Source organism: Saccharomyces cerevisiae, chromosome X, assembly GCF_000146045.2.
Source record: "Saccharomyces cerevisiae S288C chromosome X, complete sequence".
NCBI lineage: Eukaryota > Fungi > Ascomycota > Saccharomycetes > Saccharomycetales > Saccharomycetaceae > Saccharomyces > Saccharomyces cerevisiae.
In genome coordinates, this window is record NC_001142.9 from 245,545 (window position 1) to 265,896 (window position 20,352).

The following is a 20,352-nucleotide window of genomic DNA, read 5'->3' on the forward strand; positions in this document are numbered from 1 at the left end:
TCATCATCACACAAGAAGAAGCACAACTCCAAGCAATTTCTACAATATGTCAAAAAAACTTGCGTCACCATTGTCCTTCTTACCCCTTTATAATTTGCTTTCTGCTGTTGGTTGGTCTTATTTGCTTTACTTGGTCATCTCCTTGTACCCAAAAGTTGGACAGCCAGCATTCTTCTACCAAACTAAAAATGTCGCTACCCTTGTTCAATGTGGTGCTATAATCGAGATCATAAACTCATTTTTAGGAGTTGTACGTTCCCCATTGCTGACCACTGTTGCACAAGTGTCTTCAAGACTACTAGTTGTCCTCGGCATCTTCCAATTGTTGCCAAACACAAGTGGTGTTCAATCAGTTGTTTACATATCATTATTACTGGCATGGTCTATAACTGAGATCGTCAGATACTTGTATTATTTTTTCATGTTGGTATTCAAGAATGGCGCACCAAAGATCTTAATTCTATTAAGATATAATTTGTTCTGGATTTTGTACCCCACTGGTGTTGCCAGCGAACTACGCATTATTTACTGTGCTTTAAATGCAGCTGAATCTCAGTATTCTTTACTTTACAAAAGAATTTTAATAGCGGCCATGCTCGCTTATATCCCAGGCTTCCCAATGCTCTTCCTACACATGGTAGCACAGAGAAAGAAAGTCATGAAAAGTTTAAGATCCTCTTTCGGGAAGAAACTAATTTGAATTCTTTAGATAAATTCTTCTGTATTTTTTATAAGAATATTAGCCTTCACATTGAAATGGCTTCAACGCTCTTAACCATAATCACTAGTATCTTGCGGTGCACGGGCTTTATATTGAGCAAAATTGCGAAGGGTAGCCGAATTAGAGAACTCTTAGAAAGATGTCGAAGCTCACTCGGAGTCGACCTTCACAGCCTACTGAAACAACTGTGCCGAGACAATCTTAAGTGTGTTGCTCTAATTTTCATGCTACAACTGAAATTCATATGGCCAGTGGCCAGAATCACACCTATTTATAGGCCATTTACCAGTCATCCATTCAGAAATTTAGCTACTTCCTCAAGCATCAGTAGTACAAAAGCTAAGACTACTAAGACAGATACAACTCCACTAAAATTATCAAATGAACTATATGCAATATTCAAGATTCATAATCGTCCATATTTGGTGACCGAGGGCGACAGAGTTATTCTTCCATTCAAATTGAAGCAAGCGGAGGTGGGTGACATTTTAAACATGACCGATGTAACAACTTTAGGATCTAGAAACTACAAGCTAGTTGGTCATCCAATCAATACTTCTCTGTATACTTTAAAAGCAACCGTTGTTGGGAAAACTAAAAGGGCTTTCCAAACTAGGGAGGTAACGAAGAGAAGAAATAGACGGGTCCGTCATGCAAAGAGTAAAGGTGATTTGACAATCTTAAGAATATCAGAACTGAGTATGAACTGAATTTTAGGGATATGTACATATACGCATACGTATAAAATCATGTAAATAACAATAAAATTTGACACACTTTCTTCGGCCCCAATGGCCATTCAATTCCAGACCGACGCGTCTTCTAAGTTATAATGCTATGAAATTTCAACAAGTTAATTAAAAGTAAGCATAATAATAAAATCAGGTAATGGATTCACCAAAAAAAAAAATAAAAAAACAAGGGCAGAGGGGTGACCATTAGTACGAAACACTAAATATAGTATTAAAATAGTTCAACTCCACCTCCAAATGCCCTTTTTGAGGAAAATAGCGGGGACAGCACATACACATTCTAGGTCTGATTCGAACTCATCTGTGAAATTCGGCCATCAGCCGACTAGTTCGGTAGCATCAACCAAAAGTTCAAGCAAAAGCCCTCGTGCAACATCTCGCAAAAGCATTTATGATGATATTAGAAGCCAATTTCCCAACCTAACCCCCAACTCTACCTCTTCTCAGTTTTACGAAAGCACGCCAGTTATCGAACAATCCTTTAATTGGACGACAGATGACCACATCTCAGCTGGAACGCTTGAAAACCCAACGAGCTTTACAAACAGTTCTTATAAAAATGACAATGGACCTAGTAGCCTCTCTGATTCGAGGAAATCCTCCGGTGGCAATAGCGTAAATAGTTTGTCCTTTGACAAGCTAATTCTATCGTGGGATCCTACAGACCCTGATGAATGGACAATGCATCGCGTCACCTCATGGTTTAAATTTCATGATTTTCCAGAATCCTGGATATTGTTTTTCAAAAAGCATCAATTGTTTGGTCACAGATTTATAAAGTTGCTTGCATATGATAATTTCGCTGTTTATGAAAAGTATTTGCCGCAGACTAAAACTGCTTCATATACCAGGTTTCAGCAGTTATTGAAAAAAACAATGACCAAGAACGTAACAAATAGCCATATTCGTCAGAAGAGCGCTAGCAAACTTAAAAGTTCCAGGTCTTCCAGCGAATCGATCAAATCAAAATTAAAAAATAGTAAATCGCAAGAGGATATTTCAAATTCTAGATCAACGTCAGAATCTGCATTGAGCCCAACAAAATCGGGCCCTTCCAAGACCGATGAAAAGAATTTTTTACATTCTACTTCAACACACCAAAAAACCAAAAGCGCAAGTTCACTATACAGAAGAAGTTTTATATCCCTAAGAGGCTCATCATCGAGCAATGCTTCCTCAGCAAAATCACCTTCAAACATCAAGTTAAGTATACCGGCTCGGCCGCACTCAATTATTGAATCTAACAGTACACTTACCAAATCGGCGAGCCCACCTGCATCTCCTTCGTATCCTAGCATATTTAGAAGACATCACAAAAGTAGTTCATCTGAGTCGTCATTATTAAATTCCCTTTTTGGTAGTGGAATAGGCGAGGAAGCTCCAACAAAGCCTAATCCACAAGGTCATAGTCTGTCTAGTGAAAATTTAGCTAAAGGAAAATCTAAACACTATGAAACTAATGTGTCTTCACCTTTAAAACAATCTTCACTACCCACTTCGGATGATAAAGGTAATTTATGGAATAAATTCAAAAGAAAGAGCCAAATAGGGGTTCCTAGCCCAAATACGGTAGCTTATGTAACGTCTCAAGAAACTCCATCCTTAAAATCGAATTCGAGTACTGCTACCTTAACCGTACAAACGGCAGATGTAAATATACCATCTCCATCTTCATCACCACCGCCAATACCCAAAACTGCAAACAGAAGTTTGGAGGTCATCAGCACAGAAGATACACCTAAAATTTCTTCAACCACGGCGTCTTTTAAAGAAACGTATCCTGATTGTATTAATCCAGACAAGACAGTTCCAGTGCCGGTAAATAATCAAAAGTATAGTGTAAAGAACTTTTTACTGGACCAAAAATTTTATCCTCTGAAGAAAACAGGGTTAAATGATAGTGAGAATAAATATATTCTGGTTACCAAAGATAATGTTAGTTTTGTTCCGCTAAACTTAAAAAGTGTAGCAAAATTATCCAGTTTCAAAGAATCTGCTCTCACAAAATTGGGAATCAATCACAAAAATGTCACTTTCCATATGACAGACTTTGATTGCGATATTGGTGCTGCAATTCCAGATGATACTTTGGAATTTTTGAAAAAAAGCTTGTTTTTGAACACTTCTGGAAAAATTTATATCAAAGACCAAATGAAGCTTCAACAAAAACCGAAACCTGCTCCTCTCACCTCAGAAAACAATGTTCCTTTAAAATCGGTGAAAAGTAAGAGTTCAATGAGGTCCGGAACAAGCAGTCTGATAGCATCGACAGATGATGTTTCCATTGTCACTTCGTCTTCTGACATAACATCATTTGATGAACATGCATCAGGAAGTGGGCGCAGGTACCCCCAAACCCCGAGTTATTACTATGACAGAGTTTCCAATACTAATCCAACTGAAGAATTGAATTATTGGAATATTAAAGAAGTTCTTTCTCATGAGGAAAATGCACCAAAAATGGTTTTTAAAACAAGTCCAAAATTAGAACTCAACCTACCAGATAAAGGAAGTAAATTAAATATTCCTACCCCCATAACAGAAAATGAAAGCAAGAGTAGTTTTCAAGTGCTAAGAAAAGATGAGGGGACTGAAATTGATTTCAATCATCGTAGGGAATCGCCTTATACAAAACCAGAACTGGCACCAAAAAGAGAAGCTCCCAAGCCTCCCGCAAATACTTCTCCTCAGAGGACCTTATCAACTTCTAAACAGAATAAACCGATCCGCCTAGTGAGGGCAAGTACAAAAATTTCGAGAAGCAAAAGATCGAAACCATTGCCGCCACAATTATTATCATCTCCTATAGAAGCTAGCAGCTCGTCTCCTGATTCGCTTACTTCCTCATATACTCCTGCTTCGACTCATGTTTTGATACCGCAACCTTATAAGGGTGCAAACGATGTTATGCGTAGGTTGAAAACAGACCAGGACTCGACGAGTACTTCCCCATCTTTGAAAATGAAACAGAAAGTGAATCGCTCAAATTCAACTGTATCGACTTCAAATTCAATTTTCTATTCTCCTTCACCATTGTTAAAAAGAGGTAACTCAAAAAGAGTTGTTTCGTCGACATCTGCGGCCGATATATTTGAAGAGAATGACATAACATTCGCGGATGCTCCGCCGATGTTTGACAGCGATGATAGTGATGACGATTCTAGTTCATCCGATGACATTATCTGGTCCAAGAAAAAAACAGCTCCTGAGACTAATAATGAAAACAAAAAGGATGAGAAAAGCGATAACAGTTCTACGCATTCTGACGAAATATTCTATGATTCTCAAACGCAGGACAAAATGGAGAGAAAGATGACCTTTAGACCATCTCCGGAGGTCGTTTATCAAAATTTAGAGAAATTCTTCCCAAGGGCTAACTTAGATAAGCCAATCACTGAAGGAATAGCTTCACCAACATCTCCGAAATCCTTAGACAGCCTACTTTCACCAAAGAATGTGGCTTCATCGAGAACTGAGCCAAGCACTCCTTCCCGTCCCGTCCCTCCTGATAGCTCATACGAGTTCATACAGGATGGACTTAACGGTAAAAATAAACCATTGAATCAAGCTAAGACACCTAAAAGAACAAAAACCATAAGAACCATTGCACATGAAGCTAGTTTAGCAAGAAAAAACTCTGTAAAACTAAAAAGACAGAACACCAAAATGTGGGGTACAAGAATGGTCGAAGTGACCGAAAACCATATGGTGTCAATTAATAAAGCCAAAAATTCGAAAGGTGAGTATAAGGAATTCGCCTGGATGAAGGGTGAAATGATAGGGAAGGGATCTTTCGGTGCTGTTTATTTATGTTTAAACGTTACTACAGGTGAGATGATGGCCGTTAAGCAGGTTGAGGTCCCCAAGTATAGCTCACAAAATGAAGCCATTCTAAGTACCGTGGAAGCATTAAGATCTGAAGTGTCCACGTTAAAAGATTTAGATCATCTTAATATTGTTCAATACTTAGGTTTTGAGAATAAAAACAATATTTACAGTTTGTTTTTAGAATATGTTGCTGGTGGCTCCGTGGGATCCTTGATTAGAATGTATGGAAGATTCGATGAACCGTTGATCAAACATTTAACAACACAAGTATTAAAAGGATTGGCATACCTACACTCGAAAGGTATTCTCCACAGGGATATGAAGGCAGACAACTTACTTTTGGATCAAGATGGTATCTGCAAAATCAGTGACTTCGGAATTTCAAGAAAATCAAAGGACATATACTCTAATTCGGATATGACCATGCGAGGAACAGTCTTCTGGATGGCTCCTGAAATGGTTGATACAAAGCAAGGCTACAGTGCAAAAGTTGATATATGGTCTCTGGGATGCATCGTTCTGGAAATGTTTGCTGGTAAGCGCCCGTGGTCCAACTTAGAAGTCGTCGCAGCCATGTTCAAAATTGGAAAGTCAAAATCGGCACCACCAATTCCTGAGGACACTTTACCATTGATATCGCAAATCGGACGAAATTTTCTGGACGCATGCTTCGAGATAAATCCAGAGAAAAGGCCAACCGCTAACGAGCTTCTTTCTCATCCTTTTAGTGAAGTAAATGAAACATTCAATTTCAAATCTACCAGACTCGCGAAGTTTATAAAGTCAAATGATAAGTTAAACTCTTCAAAATTAAGGATAACCTCTCAGGAGAATAAAACTGAATAGCTATTAGGATCGATCTATACTTAAGATATTTATGCATACGTAATAATATAGAACAATAAACATAGATGACGGAATGACGGAATGACTGAAAATTAAGAACAAAGAAAATTAAAAAATTTCTGCTGATACTTATTCAGACGAAAAATGGTGCACAATAAGGGTGTCAAAACGACGATTCGACCCTTCAAATATTACAGTCCTCACCTCTTCGCTGAAGGGCTCACTTTCATCAGGAAGGTCCTCTCCAATAATAAAGGTAGTCTCCTCTATATCAGCTAAAGCAGTATCTGATAAACCAACATCAAGCACAGTCTCTATAAAGGACGGCTTTTCAATTGCTTCTTCTGGAACTTTCGTTTCAAAGGGGATATCCACAATTTTAATGGTAGATTCGTTTAGCCAGTCATGCTCAGCAAATGCAGTTGACAAATCTTTTGCGAAATCAATATTCTTGCTGTTAATAAATATACTACAGGATGCATTATCATTATTATAGCCATCTCTATAGCATATCAATAAGAGAAGATATAGTCCAAGATAATCGGATTGTGTCAGGTATGGTTTTGGAAGTAATAAATTGAACCGTTTCCTCTTAAAGCGATCAGCATTTAATCTGCCATAGGTATTTGAAATTTGAACGGCAAAATTTGCCTTGAGTGACTGGAAAATAGACTTGAAGAAAGTAGATGATAGTTCATTCAGACCTAGGAGATGAGAATAAATGTGATCAAAGTTTGCGTATTTTTCATCAATGAAGACTGGGCTCCCTCTATACTCATACGAGGCCCCTTTTAATGGCAATAAGATCAGATCTGTGGAATCCATTTTCATCGTCGCTATATTAGCTGCCTTTTCACGCATTGTAGAAAATATGACTTCACTTGAAAATGGTATTTTGCTCAGGTTTGAAAATATATCAAAAATTTGTAATAGTGAATCTGTATTTGCGGTAAAGTGGGGATCATCATTATATAGAGAAGATGATTGCAGCAGATCAGTTGTCCGTTCAGTGAGCAATCGTAAATGAATGGCCCTCAATGCACCGACTCCCTCAAACGGGGTCAATTTTTCATCTATAACACTTAAATTGGTATCCACATCGTCAACGCTTTTAGACCAGATATGAACCATCTTTTTTATTTTGAATGTGTTAGATTTCAATGTGGAATCAGTAGCTGTTGTCATTCTGCTCAAGGAGGTTTCGTTCTTATGTTTATTATTCTTAGGCTTGGGAGATACCCCTAAAGACAGGTAATTTAGCAGCTTTAGAGATGGAGAGATCGCTTCTGTAGTGTTTATCACCGTGGTCAGTTCACCAATTCTATATTTGCTAACATCTGCCAATGAATTAAGTTGAGTGTTAATTTCAGTCTTGTCCACACCCTCAGAATCGAGACCATCTGCTGCACCATCATCTTCTGCAGGTGTAGATAAGGATTTGCGAACACCATCCCGGTATGAATCTGGGTAAACAAGCTGAGTCAGAGGAGTAGTGACAAAAGTAGAAACTAATGCCATCAACACAAACATACCAAATATTTTTCTACTGATAATGCCCGCATTCAAACCAACAGTTAAGACAACGATTTCAACGATACCTTTGCATGACATCAAAACACCGGCTGCAGTGGCTTCTCTCCAAAATAAGCCAGTAAGTTTAGCTGTAAGAGTACCTGAAATAATTTTGGTGAAAATGGCGATGCCGATTGTGGCGAAAACATAGCCCCAATCTCTTCCCTCATTTAATAGAGTCAAATCGACATTTAATCCTGCAACAGCAAAGTAGATTGGAATGAAAACAATGTTAGGAATATCTTCCATCCTTTCTGTTAATTTAACAACGTAGTGATCATCTCTAGGAACTACTAAGCCAGCAATGAAGGCGCCAAAAATAGGATGAACTCCAATAATATCCGTAAAATAAGCAGAAATGAACATGATGAATAGAATGCACATCGTTGCCAACGGTGAAGGCTTGCTTCTGTCCAATTCATGGGTCCTTATGAGCACCCATCTTAATAGGTATTTTAAGGGAAAGAAATAAATCAAAAACCATGCAAACGTGATAAGCAGAATATAAACGGTATTGACAGGGCTCCCTTCTGCACTAGAAAGAATAATACTTAATGCTAACAAAATCCATCCCATTATATCGTTAATGATACCCGCCGCAAGGACAACGATACCTGCTCTATCCTTGATCAAGCGCAATTCATTTAAAATACGACATAAAACTGGAAAAGCCGTAACGGAGATGGAAACAGCTATAAATACCATGAAGACAGAGAATTTAATATGCCTTTCGCCTTCTGTTTTGTTTGCATAAGTGTGAAATAAAGGAATCGCCAGCAGACAACCAAAACCGAATGGCACTGCTAAAGTGACTATACCTATCACGAGTGCTTTCTTTAGGTGTTTCTTGATGAAAGCAATATCCACTTCTAAACCTAAAAAAAACATAAACAGTATTATTCCCAAATTCGCCACTAAATTTAGCCCCGGGATCGATGATGTAGGGAAAATTGTGTTTGTATAGTTTGGAATTTGACCAAATATAGTAGGCCCCAAAATAACACCAGATATAACTTCTGAAATGACTTTAGGCTGCCTCATCATTGAAAAGGGAATGTGAATTAAATTGCATACCAGTAGTATGAGACATGCTTGAAAGAGAAATAATGTAAGCGGCGAACTGGAGTTGTAGTGGAACGGATTTACACCCGACAGAATTCCTCCTACAGTGTTTGCCATTTGATAGAATATAAATAATACAACTTCGTAATAATAATAATCGTTGGTATCATTTGATGTGTGCTTTAGCAACAAGAGATGATATAATAAGCGAACAGTTTTTGTTTTTTATTTTCCCTTACTGGAGCTCAGCCACATTAATGCGAGACGCAACGGGTGCATAATATTGAAAGCGCATTTACAGCAGAAAAATGCTTTCAGTATTTATTTTGAGATGCTGAATATAAATATTTAGAGAATACATCCGTAGTAGTCTACAGTAAGATATAAATCAATGCTTCGGGTGTTTGTATATCAAAGTGTCTTTCTATGCTCACCCAAAAATTTTCTTTTGCTTATAACTTTATAAAGCTCTTCGTCTTCTACTAGATTACCAACTAATTCTTCTATGTTCTTGAAAAGCATCATAAAAGCAAAATGAGGTTCATTTAACGGGAACTTGAGGGGCGTATCAGGTGATATCCAAAATTCGGGTCCGCGTGTGTACTCCTCAATATCTGTAATGTTCCTCAAATGTAGTTTATGAATGTACGACCAGTCGGAAAAACTAAGTGTGTAATCTTTATCCGCCAGACATATCCGATGTAGTTTTTTGACGGCTTTAAGTAGCTCTTGCAAGTTCCTTAAATTACAGGTCCCCGAGTCCTGTAGTGCATATTCAGCAGAAGAAACATATTCTAGAGGAAGTATTCCCTCTGGGCTAGATGCTTTTGATAATGAAGAAAATGATTCTTGCAGGCTTGCAGGAGGGGATGTCACTCCAGAATCATTCTCTTCTGAATTATTATCGTTGAATTCAGAAATTTGACTGGATTGTGAGCTCGTTGTATTTTCTTCCAGATCACCATCAGCTGTGTCAGATTCTTCGAAAATTTCTCCAGTGTTCACCATAAAGGAAAGTGCTCTTTGACGCCCATTAAAAACGATGGACTTGACTTTATTATTGAATGATTCACCGATCTTAATATCCAGAGAAGTGGAAATGTCAAACAACAGATCACCGACTGTAGATAGGATAGCCCCCATTAATGGCACGGCTCCCAACGCCCAAATCACAAAAAAAGCACGGCCTGCACCAGTCCTTGGAGCATAGTCTCCGTATCCAATGGTTAATAAGCACAAGAAACAAAAGTAAATACAATTGAAGTACGACCAATTTTCTGCGAATTTGAATACAAGAGCTCCCAATAACCAAAAAGCCATGAAAATTGCAATAGTCACCGACAAAGAAAACCAATGCTGCTTCCTTGAGGCCGTTTGTCGGATACACTTCATTAAGTCGAACGCTTCCCTTTCAGATAAATTTTTACTACTATCCATATAATGTTTCCACGATTTGGACCTGCCTTTTTCAACTCTGTGGAAAAAGAAAATTGGGCCAGAGGACTTTTGAATGATGGATCTTGTCATAAACACTATTAAACCCATCAAGACAACACCAGATAGCGAAAAGATTAAAACCATGATTTTGGCGCCAACCGACTTGGGCAGGATGTCACCTAGTCCCACGGTTAATAATGATACCGTGCAGAAATATAATGCATTTCCGTAAGTGATGTGCAATAAACCGCTAAACATACCCGCACCCCAAATCAACCATAAAGACAATAGTACAGTGTATGCCATGATACTTCTTTCATTGGGCAAAAGGTTGAACGTTGGAGGATATTTTCCTAATTTATATCCAATAAAATGTATTGTTAAAATAATGGTGCATACCAAATATAGACCAGAACTGATACAGGCAAACCAAAATCCGATAGTCTTACTGTAGATGCTGGGCATGTCATTCAAGGAGCATACAATCACGTCCACCAAAAGCATCCCTCCAGCTATTGTCCATCCTGTTATATTTATTAACTGAGATTTAAGATACGTCAACTTCTTACTGAAATGTAGCATTAGTATAATATTTGACGTAAAACCCAGTACCAAAGAGATGATATTAACGGCAAAAATACCAGGAGGATCAAAAACTGTCTTTACTTGATTCATCAAAACATCGGTGTCATTGCTTCGTGGATTTGTCACCACGGAGTTGTTCTTTAAGGATCTCCATTTTTCAACTACACAGGCTATCGAGATAGTGTTAGCTACGGGACCCAAGCAGGCAGTAATCACAGGGAAATAGCATGAAACCACAAACCAAAAGACGAACAGTGTTGAAGAAGGCTCTGCATTAATAATACTAACTCTTTCGTCCCGGAACCGCAATGCATCCTTTAGTTCCTCTGCAAGAACACCCTTAGCTTGCTTCGGTGTGTTGTTTGAATGAGAATCAACAGCCTGAGCTGAGCTCTCTTGCTCCACTGTCGCCATATTGCCATATCCCAGCGTTTGTTTGGCAAAGCTGTTCATGAACCTTGTCATATATATAGAAATCGGTAAAATAAATACAAGAAATATGCTTTGTTATACTGCTAGAAAGGAGTGAAGACATCTGCTCACGATCTACGAGATGCGGCTATTTTTGATGGAAAAAGATACATAGGGTCAGGCATTTTTGCCATATTGAATAACCAAGATGGTACTGAGTACTCAGGTAATGTATATTACATTGAGTACTTCACTTGTATACACAACCACTGCTTCGTATTGTATATCAAGTATCTAACTGTTGATAAACTACAACTTTCTCTTCAACCATAATGATAGCGCCGCTTAAAACATGCTAGGGTAACGAGACGCGAATGCGAAAAACTCCCAAAAAAACCAAAACAAACAAAAGTGACAACAATTAGAACGATGCTGAAGAAGAATAGGAGCGAGTTTAGAGTTACCTCCAGCTATCCTGATACTACTGCTTAGGCTACCTTCGCAGAGTCTCGATAAATTTGCAGTCGGCAAGATAAGAATATTTCTCTACAGCTTTTAGACAGCTTCCTGTCCCTCTAGTTTCTTTTGCCATCCATAATTGTACTCTGCACTTTGAGTATCATTCCAATTTGATCTTTCTTCTACCGGTACTTAGGGATAGCAAATGTCGTCGAACAATGATCTTTGGTTGCATTTAGTATCCCAGTTAAATACTCAACAGAGAGCAGCGGCCCTCTTTGATTACACTAGAGGGCTGCAGGTCATTGCCGGTCCCGGCACAGGGAAGACTAAGGTTTTAACTTCAAGAGTAGCGTATCTTATTCTGCACCACCATATTCATCCCCGCGATATTATAGTGACTACTTTCACTAACAAAGCTGCTAACGAAATGAAAGAGCGTTTGCAAGAAATGTTACGCGGGGCAGGCGTGAATATTTCGGAGCTCTTAATTGGTACTTTTCATAGTATTTGCCTGAAAATACTTTATAGATTTGGCCACTTGGTGGATCTACAGAAAGACTGGAGAATTATTGATGAGAAGGAAATAGATGTCATTTTAGATGATATGATCGAAAAAGTTCCCGACCAAATAAGGGATTATGCTTCCTCAATCACAAGGAAAGTAAATCTTTGTATGCCGAGTAAAAATGGAGATGAATGGACTATTCATCCGAAGCTGATCAAGAAACAGATATCAAAGCTAAAATCAAACGCAATATTACCTGAGGAATACATCTTAGATTCGAATCATGACGCCGCGCTTGGTTACTTTTACCAAATATACCAATCAGAGCTAAGCAAGAAAAATACGTTAGATTTTGATGACTTATTAATGTACACCTTTCGTTTGCTGACTAGAGTGCGTGTTTTATCCAACATAAAGCATGTTTTAGTTGACGAATTTCAAGATACTAACGGCATTCAATTGGACTTGATGTTTCTTTTTGCTAAGGGAAATCATCATCTTTCGAGGGGGATGACCATCGTAGGTGATCCTGATCAAAGCATATATGCTTTCAGAAACGCCTTAGCGCACAACTTTCTAGAAATGGGCAGAAAATGTCCCATCGAGTACTCAACTATCATACTTGTTGAAAATTATCGTTCATCACAAAAAATTCTAAATACAAGCGAAATTTTAATAACGCAACAAAACAAAGGTCGGCAGAATAGGGCTCCACTCCGTGCCCAATTTGACCTGGATTTTCCACCAGTTTACATGAATTTCCCCGCTTACTTTTTGGAAGCACCTTCTTTAGTTCGGGAACTACTATATTTGAAGGCATTGCCAAACCTATTCACATTTAATGACTTTGCTATCCTAGTAAGACAACGAAGACAAATTAAAAGGATCGAAAGTGCATTAATAGAACATCGGATACCCTATAAAATTATTAGGGGCCACAGTTTCTGGGATTCCAAGGAAACAAGAGCGATGTTAAATTTATTAAAATTGATATTTTCTCCGAATGACAAACATGCAATTCTTGCTTCACTTTTATATCCAGCAAGGGGCCTTGGTCCTGCTACCGGTGAGAAGATTAAGAACGCATTGGACACGTTAGCTACCGATGTGTCATGTTTCCAAATATTGAAAGACATAAGTAGTAAAAAAATAATGCTAGACATACCGACGAAAGGCCGTTCTGTGATTGCTGACTTCATTTCAATGATAGAAAATTGTCAATTGTTGCTCCAGAGCACTTTACTAGGGGGTCTTTCAGATTTATTTGATAAGCTATATGAATTATCAGGTCTGAAATACGAATACTTGTACAAGGATGGTAAGAAAAAAAATGATCAGCTTGAAAAATCCGAACCTAATTTATTAAACGCAAGACATAAGAATATTGAACTTTTGAAAAACTATTTCCTGGCTCTTCTTTCCAAGTCAGAATCTTCAGATAAAGAAAAAAATGAAGCCATTAAAGCAGCAACAGATGAAGCCGAACCAATAGAGAACAAGGTCATCACTCCAAAAGAATACCTCCGTAATTTCTTCAATTCACTTTCCCTTCATTCTGATGCAGCTGAGGAGGAAGAGTCGGAATCCAATAAAGATGCAAAAATAAAACGTGAGAAGAATGGGTTTGTCACGATATCTACAATTCACGGTGCCAAAGGTCTTGAGTGGCCGGTAGTTTTTATTCCTGGATGCGAAGAAGGTATAATTCCTTGTGTGTTCAACGATGATAAGAAAGACGAATCAGAGGAGGACGAAGAAGAAGATCAAGAAAATAGTAAGAAAGATGCAAGCCCAAAAAAGACTAGAGTTTTATCCGTGGAAGATTCTATAGATGAGGAAAGAAGAATGTTTTTTGTTGCACAGACTCGTGCAAAATACCTGTTGTACCTATCAAATACTGTAACTGTGGAAGATGTCGATAGACCAAGAATTGCAAGCCGATTTTTGACTACTGACTTGATAAAAGCCATGTCCGATAGCCAAAAATTATTTGAAAGTACGAATAGTATCAAAAAACTATACCGAATTTTGAACAAAAAGCCGCCTGCTGAAGATGATAAACTATTCTCCCTTGACCAATTGCGCAAAGACTATAACCAATTCATTGAAAATAGGAGAGAAAGGATGATTTGGCAAGGGATACAAATGAATGATGTCTATGGAATACAGTTGTCTAGAAATAAATTATTGGGTTCTGTTAGTGATTTCACGTCAGCTGCGGACCAGTTACGACTCGAAACGCAAAACTCTATATTCCCACAGAAGAAACTTATTGAAAAATCACGCCCATCCAAAATCAATGGCAATTACGCTCCTAAAAGTAGAGTTAAAAGTCCAGAAAAAAGGTACGCTCCAGAAACTACATCATTCCATTCTCCTACAAAGAAAAAGGTGTATGCACCTCAATACGTTTCAACAACTAATGTACCTAGTAGGCAGGAGTTTCATTCTTCTACTGGGAAAAATATTCCTTTTCTGAGAAGAGAAGATAGGTCCATCACAGACATATCACCACGATCATCAACGAGGTCGTTAAAAGGAGCATCTCCAAATAAGACGAGCCACATGTCAGATGATTTAATGAGACCATCACCTACGAGGAAGGACAAAGTTACTCGTAATATTCATTTCGCAACTGCAGGAACTTTCAGAATAGAAACCCAGTCAAATGTTGATGAACTGCATCCTCCGGAATACTCCAATAAATCAGGGCAGTCGCTTACGTCGAGTGAATTTTCTGGGTTTTCTAGCGCGTGCAGTAATTCTGATCAGCCAACGAACTTAATAGAAGATATAAACAACGAATTAGATCTATCCGATGAGGAGTTATTAAATGACATATCAATAGAAAGGAGGAGAGAGCTTTTGGGCTCGAAAAAGACGAAAAAAATAAAACCAAAAACTCGAAATAGAAAGTCTAAGAGAGGTGACAAGGTTAAGGTGGAGGAAGTGATAGATTTGAAGAGTGAATTTGAGGAAGATGACAGCAGAAATACAACAGCTGCTGAGTTATTACATAATCCGGATGACACTACAGTTGACAATCGTCCAATAATCTCCAATGCTAAGTTTTTGGCTGACGCAGCAATGAAAAAGACACAGAAATTTTCCAAAAAGGTGAAGAATGAACCTGCATCAAGTCAAATGGATATATTTTCTCAGCTGTCACGTGCGAAAAAAAAGTCAAAATTAAACAACGGTGAAATCATAGTCATCGATTAGTAGCACTTTCATGCCTGACTACGTCAACTATTGGAGGCGGTTTATAATTTTTATTTAAAGCACATAGGAGTTAATTTTATTTTACTGGTAGGGTTTGTATACGAACTACATGGAAATGTGGATGGTGTGTTATTATAGCTTAATGAATATTCTTTTTCTATACAAGAAAACCGATATGACAGCTATGAATGAGCAGTATGCCAACAAAACCAGGAATGATTTTAAGGGTGAAGAATCTATCGTGACCATAGACATATTGACTAAACCAGTAGAGACATTTGCCAACAAAAATAAAAACAACCCATTGGAGTTGATTGATTCCAAGCATTCGGCAACTTTATAATATTCCGAAGAATTACCGAAAATTTTGTCAGTCAAGCAGTACCCAGTCAAAAATAGTAAATTATAAGTAATGACCCACAAAGTATATGGTAAGTTAGCAAACCTTCTTGAAACACTATAAGGATGGTATTGAAAAACCAACTGGCTGATAACAAGAAAAATTGTACTCCATATACAGAGGCCACTTAATGGGGTTACTGAAGTCCAATAGTCCCAAGTCGAAGACTTCTTTGATGCTGCAACTACGTCTTGCGTAGAAGGCTTATAAAGATTGTTTAAAGTTGGTTTATTTCCCAACAAGTAAAATCCCGTGTTTTGGCCCCAAAGAAAAATCGAGCAATAACCTAGAAATGAGAAGATGCCTTCTCTATTAGCACTGAAGAAACAATTTCTATCAGCCAAAATTAAAAAGTTTAAAGTGCGATCGTCCTTTAAAAGTAGCCATTCATAAATGCATGAAATGAATATTGCAATTGAGCAGCGTGGAACCATTCTTGTGACGGGATCAATAAAGGTCAATACAAGTGGCAACAATGATAGGGTGATAAAAAAATTCCAATGAACCCCATATTCTGTGACATGTTCTTGATATTCCAAATTTTTTACAAAAAACAACCTCAGCAATCCTAGGAACAATAGAGTTCCTCCTGATTTTAAGGCATTAAATGCATTTTTTAAGAAGCTGGGTTTACTCTTCAAGCTTAGGTTTTTCAACAGTGCCCTAGAAGAAACAATACCGTTACTGAAAACGAATGATCCTACACCAAGATCCATCAGGGATGTCCCCCAAGTTTCCACCTTGGCAAACCTCCTTGGGAAAATTGGAAAATCTACAGCCAAGATGGCAATAGCAGTCAGAATAAGCATCCCACCACGATACGCAGTAATATACGGCTTTTTTTCTAGTTGGAACCGCTGTGTAATCATTTTTTTTTTATTGTATATTGGATTAGAAGGTTTACTCGAGCTAGTAAATTTTCCATATATGAATGCGAGCAAACAAGGTAACAGTATTAGCGTGTTTAGAAGGTATGGTTCACTAGCATAAATAGTAATAGATAGAAGCAAAGCAACCCAGTTCAATGCAAAATCAATTATGTATTGCACGCTGGAAATGCCAGGAGGCATAAGGTTGGAATTTTTCAATAAGTTCCATGATATGTAAGTTACCAAAGCAATTGATGTCACTGCGTTAATTTCTGTTATAGAACCGCCATTGAGCCCTGTCACAAAGTCCTCTTTTCTCTGTTTTAAAGTCGACATATTCTTCTGATGTACTGTTGCCATTTATTTAGATATTTACGTGTCTTCTTATTGCGATCCTCTTTTTCTCATGCTGTTTTTTCACGCGAGCATGTCATGGAAAGTATTATCATACAAAACGGTAATACATATAGATGAGTAGATTTGAATAATGCTGTAGATGGCGTATGTAAATGAATATCTTATAAAATTACGGACTACATTTCAAGAATCTAATTCCTTTGTCTGATTTCTTGTCTGTCGTCTCATAGGTTTTTCTAAAGAGGCAGTACGTTTCTTATCTTGAATGGAGCCATAGGTAACTTGAGTATGTGAAACTTCCTCAGTTCTTGGGATCTCTTCTGGATTAGAAATTGCAGTCGGCTGCTCTGTAGGCACATTTTCTGACATTATTGTGCCCCAACTCGTGGTTCGTTTAATTTGTTTAGGAACGAAATTTTTTGGCAGTGACTCCAACTTGATCCTTTTCGTATCCGGCATTTGTCTCTCTGAAGAAACATCCATGATACTCGATGAGACACTACGCTTTTTTCTTCCAGAATCAGTTTCTCTAATTTTCTGCAATAATTCGTTTTTGGTATCTTTCATAGAGTGCTCCGATAATGAGGAATTGTTTCTTTTCAAAAGAATAGTTTTGTCGATTTTTGGATCATTGTTTTGGTACTTTTTTTCTGAACTAATGCTGGTATAGTATGGTTTTTTTATCTTACATTTAAAATCGTCCTTGTGTCCTCTTGGGCAGATAATACACCACTTGATATTGTTTAAAAAGATTTCATTATTTTCTCCAGATGCAGCGGACAATAATTTAAAAATAAATGCTGGAGTAACTACCGGTATGGAGTGGAATTTCTTGATATATTCAATTTTCCTTTTCATCGAATTTCTCAAGATTGAATTATTTTGAAAATCTTTTCTGTTATTATCACCAGGATCATCATTATTGTTATTAATGCAAAACTGAGTAAAAAGATCGCTAAATTCATTCGACCATAACGGATGGGTTTTCGGGATACTGGGTAAAGCTGCTAAGTTGATTAGCAGAATGTCAGTGGATTTATTGAGGTATTCTACATAATTGATGCCCATTGGTTTTAGAAGATTTAATACTTTAGTCAGATGTAACAGCTCTACGCCAGAGAATCCAGTGATAGTAACATTCAGAAAAGGGGAAGAAGAAAATTCATGATGCAATAACTTTGAAGAAGACGAAACTTGAAACTCTATTGTGCTGAGGAAGGGTTTTGACCATAAATCTATTGGGTGTAGTAATTTTTGATAATACAAGCAGCGTTCAATGAAAAATTCTGTAACTATACCATCATTATCATCTATAATCTCAGGTAAATCATTGAAGGAGTCAAGAGCTTTATTACTTGGAATGATGTAATAAGAATGATCGTAAATGCCGCTCAAGTAAGACGTCTCAATTTTACCCCCATTTTGAACAACAATTTTGGTTAGTATTGAACGGTGATTGCCAGGAAAAATATGATGAATGATAAACGCACAATTTTTGAAAATCAAAGTACTATTATCACTTAAATCTTCTTGTTTGTTATTTATCGATAATGGTGACTGCCCTAGTACTGAAAAATTTGTCTTACTATGCTGCTGTAGAGACATTGCCTTGTCCCATATTTTTTCACCCTTTGGTTTAAATTTATTCAAGAGGGATGATGTTTTCGGGAGCGAAGGAGTCAGGGTACTGGAGGATTGCTGCCGCTGCAGAGAGGATTGGGCATCGATATTGGTTGGAAAGGTGGTGTTTATTTTATCCCAGCAATCGCAAGAGTTTGATCCGATTGAATCATAGGGCAGGTCTTTAATATTTGGTAAAAGATAATAGGGATCGTACGGTAACAGTGCGCTTCTTTTTTGGCAATCGAGAATCCATTTGAAATGTACAATAGGTATATTTTGTTCAATAGCAGCGTTAACTCTTGCTCCTAGTAAAGTATCCGTAACAAAAATGGATATCTGCCCATTCTGACCTTGATCATCGTCATCATTGTGTGAAGAGGTATCTTTGATTACAAAGTTTTGATAGTTATAACTAGAACACCCTAACTTTTTAATACTCCTAACCAATGAATCGATGGAAGTTATGTTAGTGTCGGTTATTCTGCCAATGAAGATATTGAAGTTATGCAAATATTTAAACGAAAATCGCCGGTAAAGTATCTTCAGCATCTCATAGGTGGATCCTGTCATTGTTGCCGTATTAGAGTCCGGCAATATATTTTCTCCAGACAGCCAGAGCTGATAAATGTCATCAATGGCTTGAATGTCAATAAATATGATATCGAATCTATGCTTCACCGCAAATTTAAATTTGTTTGTATTGGTGGTGGACCCAACAACAAGGACATTAACTTGTCTGGTCAAATCTTTAGAAAATATACCTCCTAACTTAATAATTTTCTTTGATATTTTTTTAGCTAAGATTTCATTATTTATTGCAGTCGGACAAAATGTTATTCCTTGAAAGGGCTTCATAGTAATATTAATGCTACTGATAAAATACCTGCCATACTAGAAATAGAAGACTTATATATCACGTAAAATTTGTCTCTTCTTATTCATCATGTACATAAAACAGTACAAACATTACCAATAGTACTATATAGCTTTACCAGGCAATACGCGAATAGTCCATGCAGTTTTTCTTCTCTTATACTGATGAGGGTAAGTTTTGCATTTGATCACCGCCGTATGCGAAGCGGAAAGAGCAAATGCGTTGAAAGAAACCTGGCGACAATAGGAACCACGAGTTCAAGCTAATAATGATACCTCAATGATTATGCCCAGATTACGTTATGTGACTAAAGTAGAAAGGTGAATAAATATAAGTAACGAAACAAGGTTACATGGACTCTTCAATTAAAGAAGGAAAAGGAAGGATTCTTTTGCAGGCAGAAAACATTGAAGTTATATCGCAACAATAACGATGTAGTTATTATGACCTCATAATATGAGAACTTTTTCCTCAAGTATTTTTAAGTTATTCTGTGTGTCATGACTCTCACTTCGTCATATTTTATGTTAGTGCACAAAATGCGAGGTGTGGGTGCAATCAAGACTCCGATCCATTTTCGCCGTTCGACCGGTGTTTTGGCGGCTAAATTTAAGGGCGTGATCTCAGAACTCGGCGGCAAAAAAAAAAGTATATAAGGCAGAAAGCTTTCTGCCTCTCCGATTTCCTCTCCTTTGTTTTCTTTTCCGCTTCAATTTACAATCTAGTTCAGCGGCTAATCCTCTTTACCATTGTTTTCCGTTTATCCTTTGCTCATTCTCCTTTGCTCGATTTCTTTTGCTCGTTTTTTTTTTTTTTTTTTGCTTCT

At 37.5% G+C, this 20,352-nt stretch overlaps 8 protein-coding genes across 8 annotated transcripts, besides 1 other annotated feature; 4 read left to right on the plus strand and 4 right to left on the minus strand.

The window, feature by feature from the left end:
• Positions 1-46: 46 nt before the first annotated feature.
• PHS1 (enoyl-CoA hydratase PHS1) lies at positions 47-700 on the plus strand (the record flags this gene model as incomplete). Its single annotated transcript, NM_001181530.1, has 1 exon — positions 47-700. The coding sequence occupies one exon, from the start codon at positions 47-49 to the stop codon at positions 698-700; it is 654 nt and encodes a 217-aa protein (NP_012438.1).
• A 245-nt stretch (positions 701-945) lies between these two features.
• On the plus strand, positions 946-1,431 carry MRPL49 (mitochondrial 54S ribosomal protein YmL49; the record flags this gene model as incomplete). Its single annotated transcript, NM_001181529.1, has 1 exon — positions 946-1,431. One exon carries the CDS (start codon positions 946-948, stop codon positions 1,429-1,431), a length of 486 nt encoding a protein of 161 aa, NP_012439.2.
• An 84-nt stretch (positions 1,432-1,515) lies between these two features.
• Positions 1,516-1,538: a sequence feature (ETC3; Chromosome-organizing-clamp; tethers chromosomal regions to the nuclear periphery; binds TFIIIC transcription factor but does not recruit RNA Polymerase III; located between MRPL49 and BCK1).
• Positions 1,539-1,710: 172 nt separating this feature from the next.
• BCK1 (mitogen-activated protein kinase kinase kinase BCK1) lies at positions 1,711-6,147 on the plus strand (the record flags this gene model as incomplete). The annotated part of the gene is made up of 1 exon (NM_001181528.1): positions 1,711-6,147. One exon carries the CDS (start codon positions 1,711-1,713, stop codon positions 6,145-6,147), a length of 4,437 nt encoding a protein of 1,478 aa, NP_012440.1.
• A 129-nt stretch (positions 6,148-6,276) lies between these two features.
• KHA1 (Kha1p) lies at positions 6,277-8,898 on the minus strand (the record flags this gene model as incomplete). The annotated part of the gene is made up of 1 exon (NM_001181527.1): positions 6,277-8,898. One exon carries the CDS (start codon positions 8,896-8,898, stop codon positions 6,277-6,279), a length of 2,622 nt encoding a protein of 873 aa, NP_012441.1.
• A 294-nt stretch (positions 8,899-9,192) lies between these two features.
• TOK1 (Tok1p) lies at positions 9,193-11,268 on the minus strand (the record flags this gene model as incomplete). Its single annotated transcript, NM_001181526.1, has 1 exon — positions 9,193-11,268. The coding sequence occupies one exon, from the start codon at positions 11,266-11,268 to the stop codon at positions 9,193-9,195; it is 2,076 nt and encodes a 691-aa protein (NP_012442.1).
• Positions 11,269-11,878: 610 nt separating this feature from the next.
• Positions 11,879-15,403, plus strand: SRS2 (DNA helicase SRS2; the record flags this gene model as incomplete). The annotated part of the gene is made up of 1 exon (NM_001181525.1): positions 11,879-15,403. One exon carries the CDS (start codon positions 11,879-11,881, stop codon positions 15,401-15,403), a length of 3,525 nt encoding a protein of 1,174 aa, NP_012443.1.
• A 132-nt stretch (positions 15,404-15,535) lies between these two features.
• GWT1 (glucosaminyl-phosphotidylinositol O-acyltransferase) lies at positions 15,536-17,008 on the minus strand (the record flags this gene model as incomplete). Its single annotated transcript, NM_001181524.1, has 1 exon — positions 15,536-17,008. The coding sequence occupies one exon, from the start codon at positions 17,006-17,008 to the stop codon at positions 15,536-15,538; it is 1,473 nt and encodes a 490-aa protein (NP_012444.2).
• A 204-nt stretch (positions 17,009-17,212) lies between these two features.
• On the minus strand, positions 17,213-19,507 carry DPB11 (protein kinase activating protein DPB11; the record flags this gene model as incomplete). The annotated part of the gene is made up of 1 exon (NM_001181523.1): positions 17,213-19,507. The coding sequence occupies one exon, from the start codon at positions 19,505-19,507 to the stop codon at positions 17,213-17,215; it is 2,295 nt and encodes a 764-aa protein (NP_012445.1).
• Between the last annotated feature and the right edge of the window lie 845 nt (positions 19,508-20,352).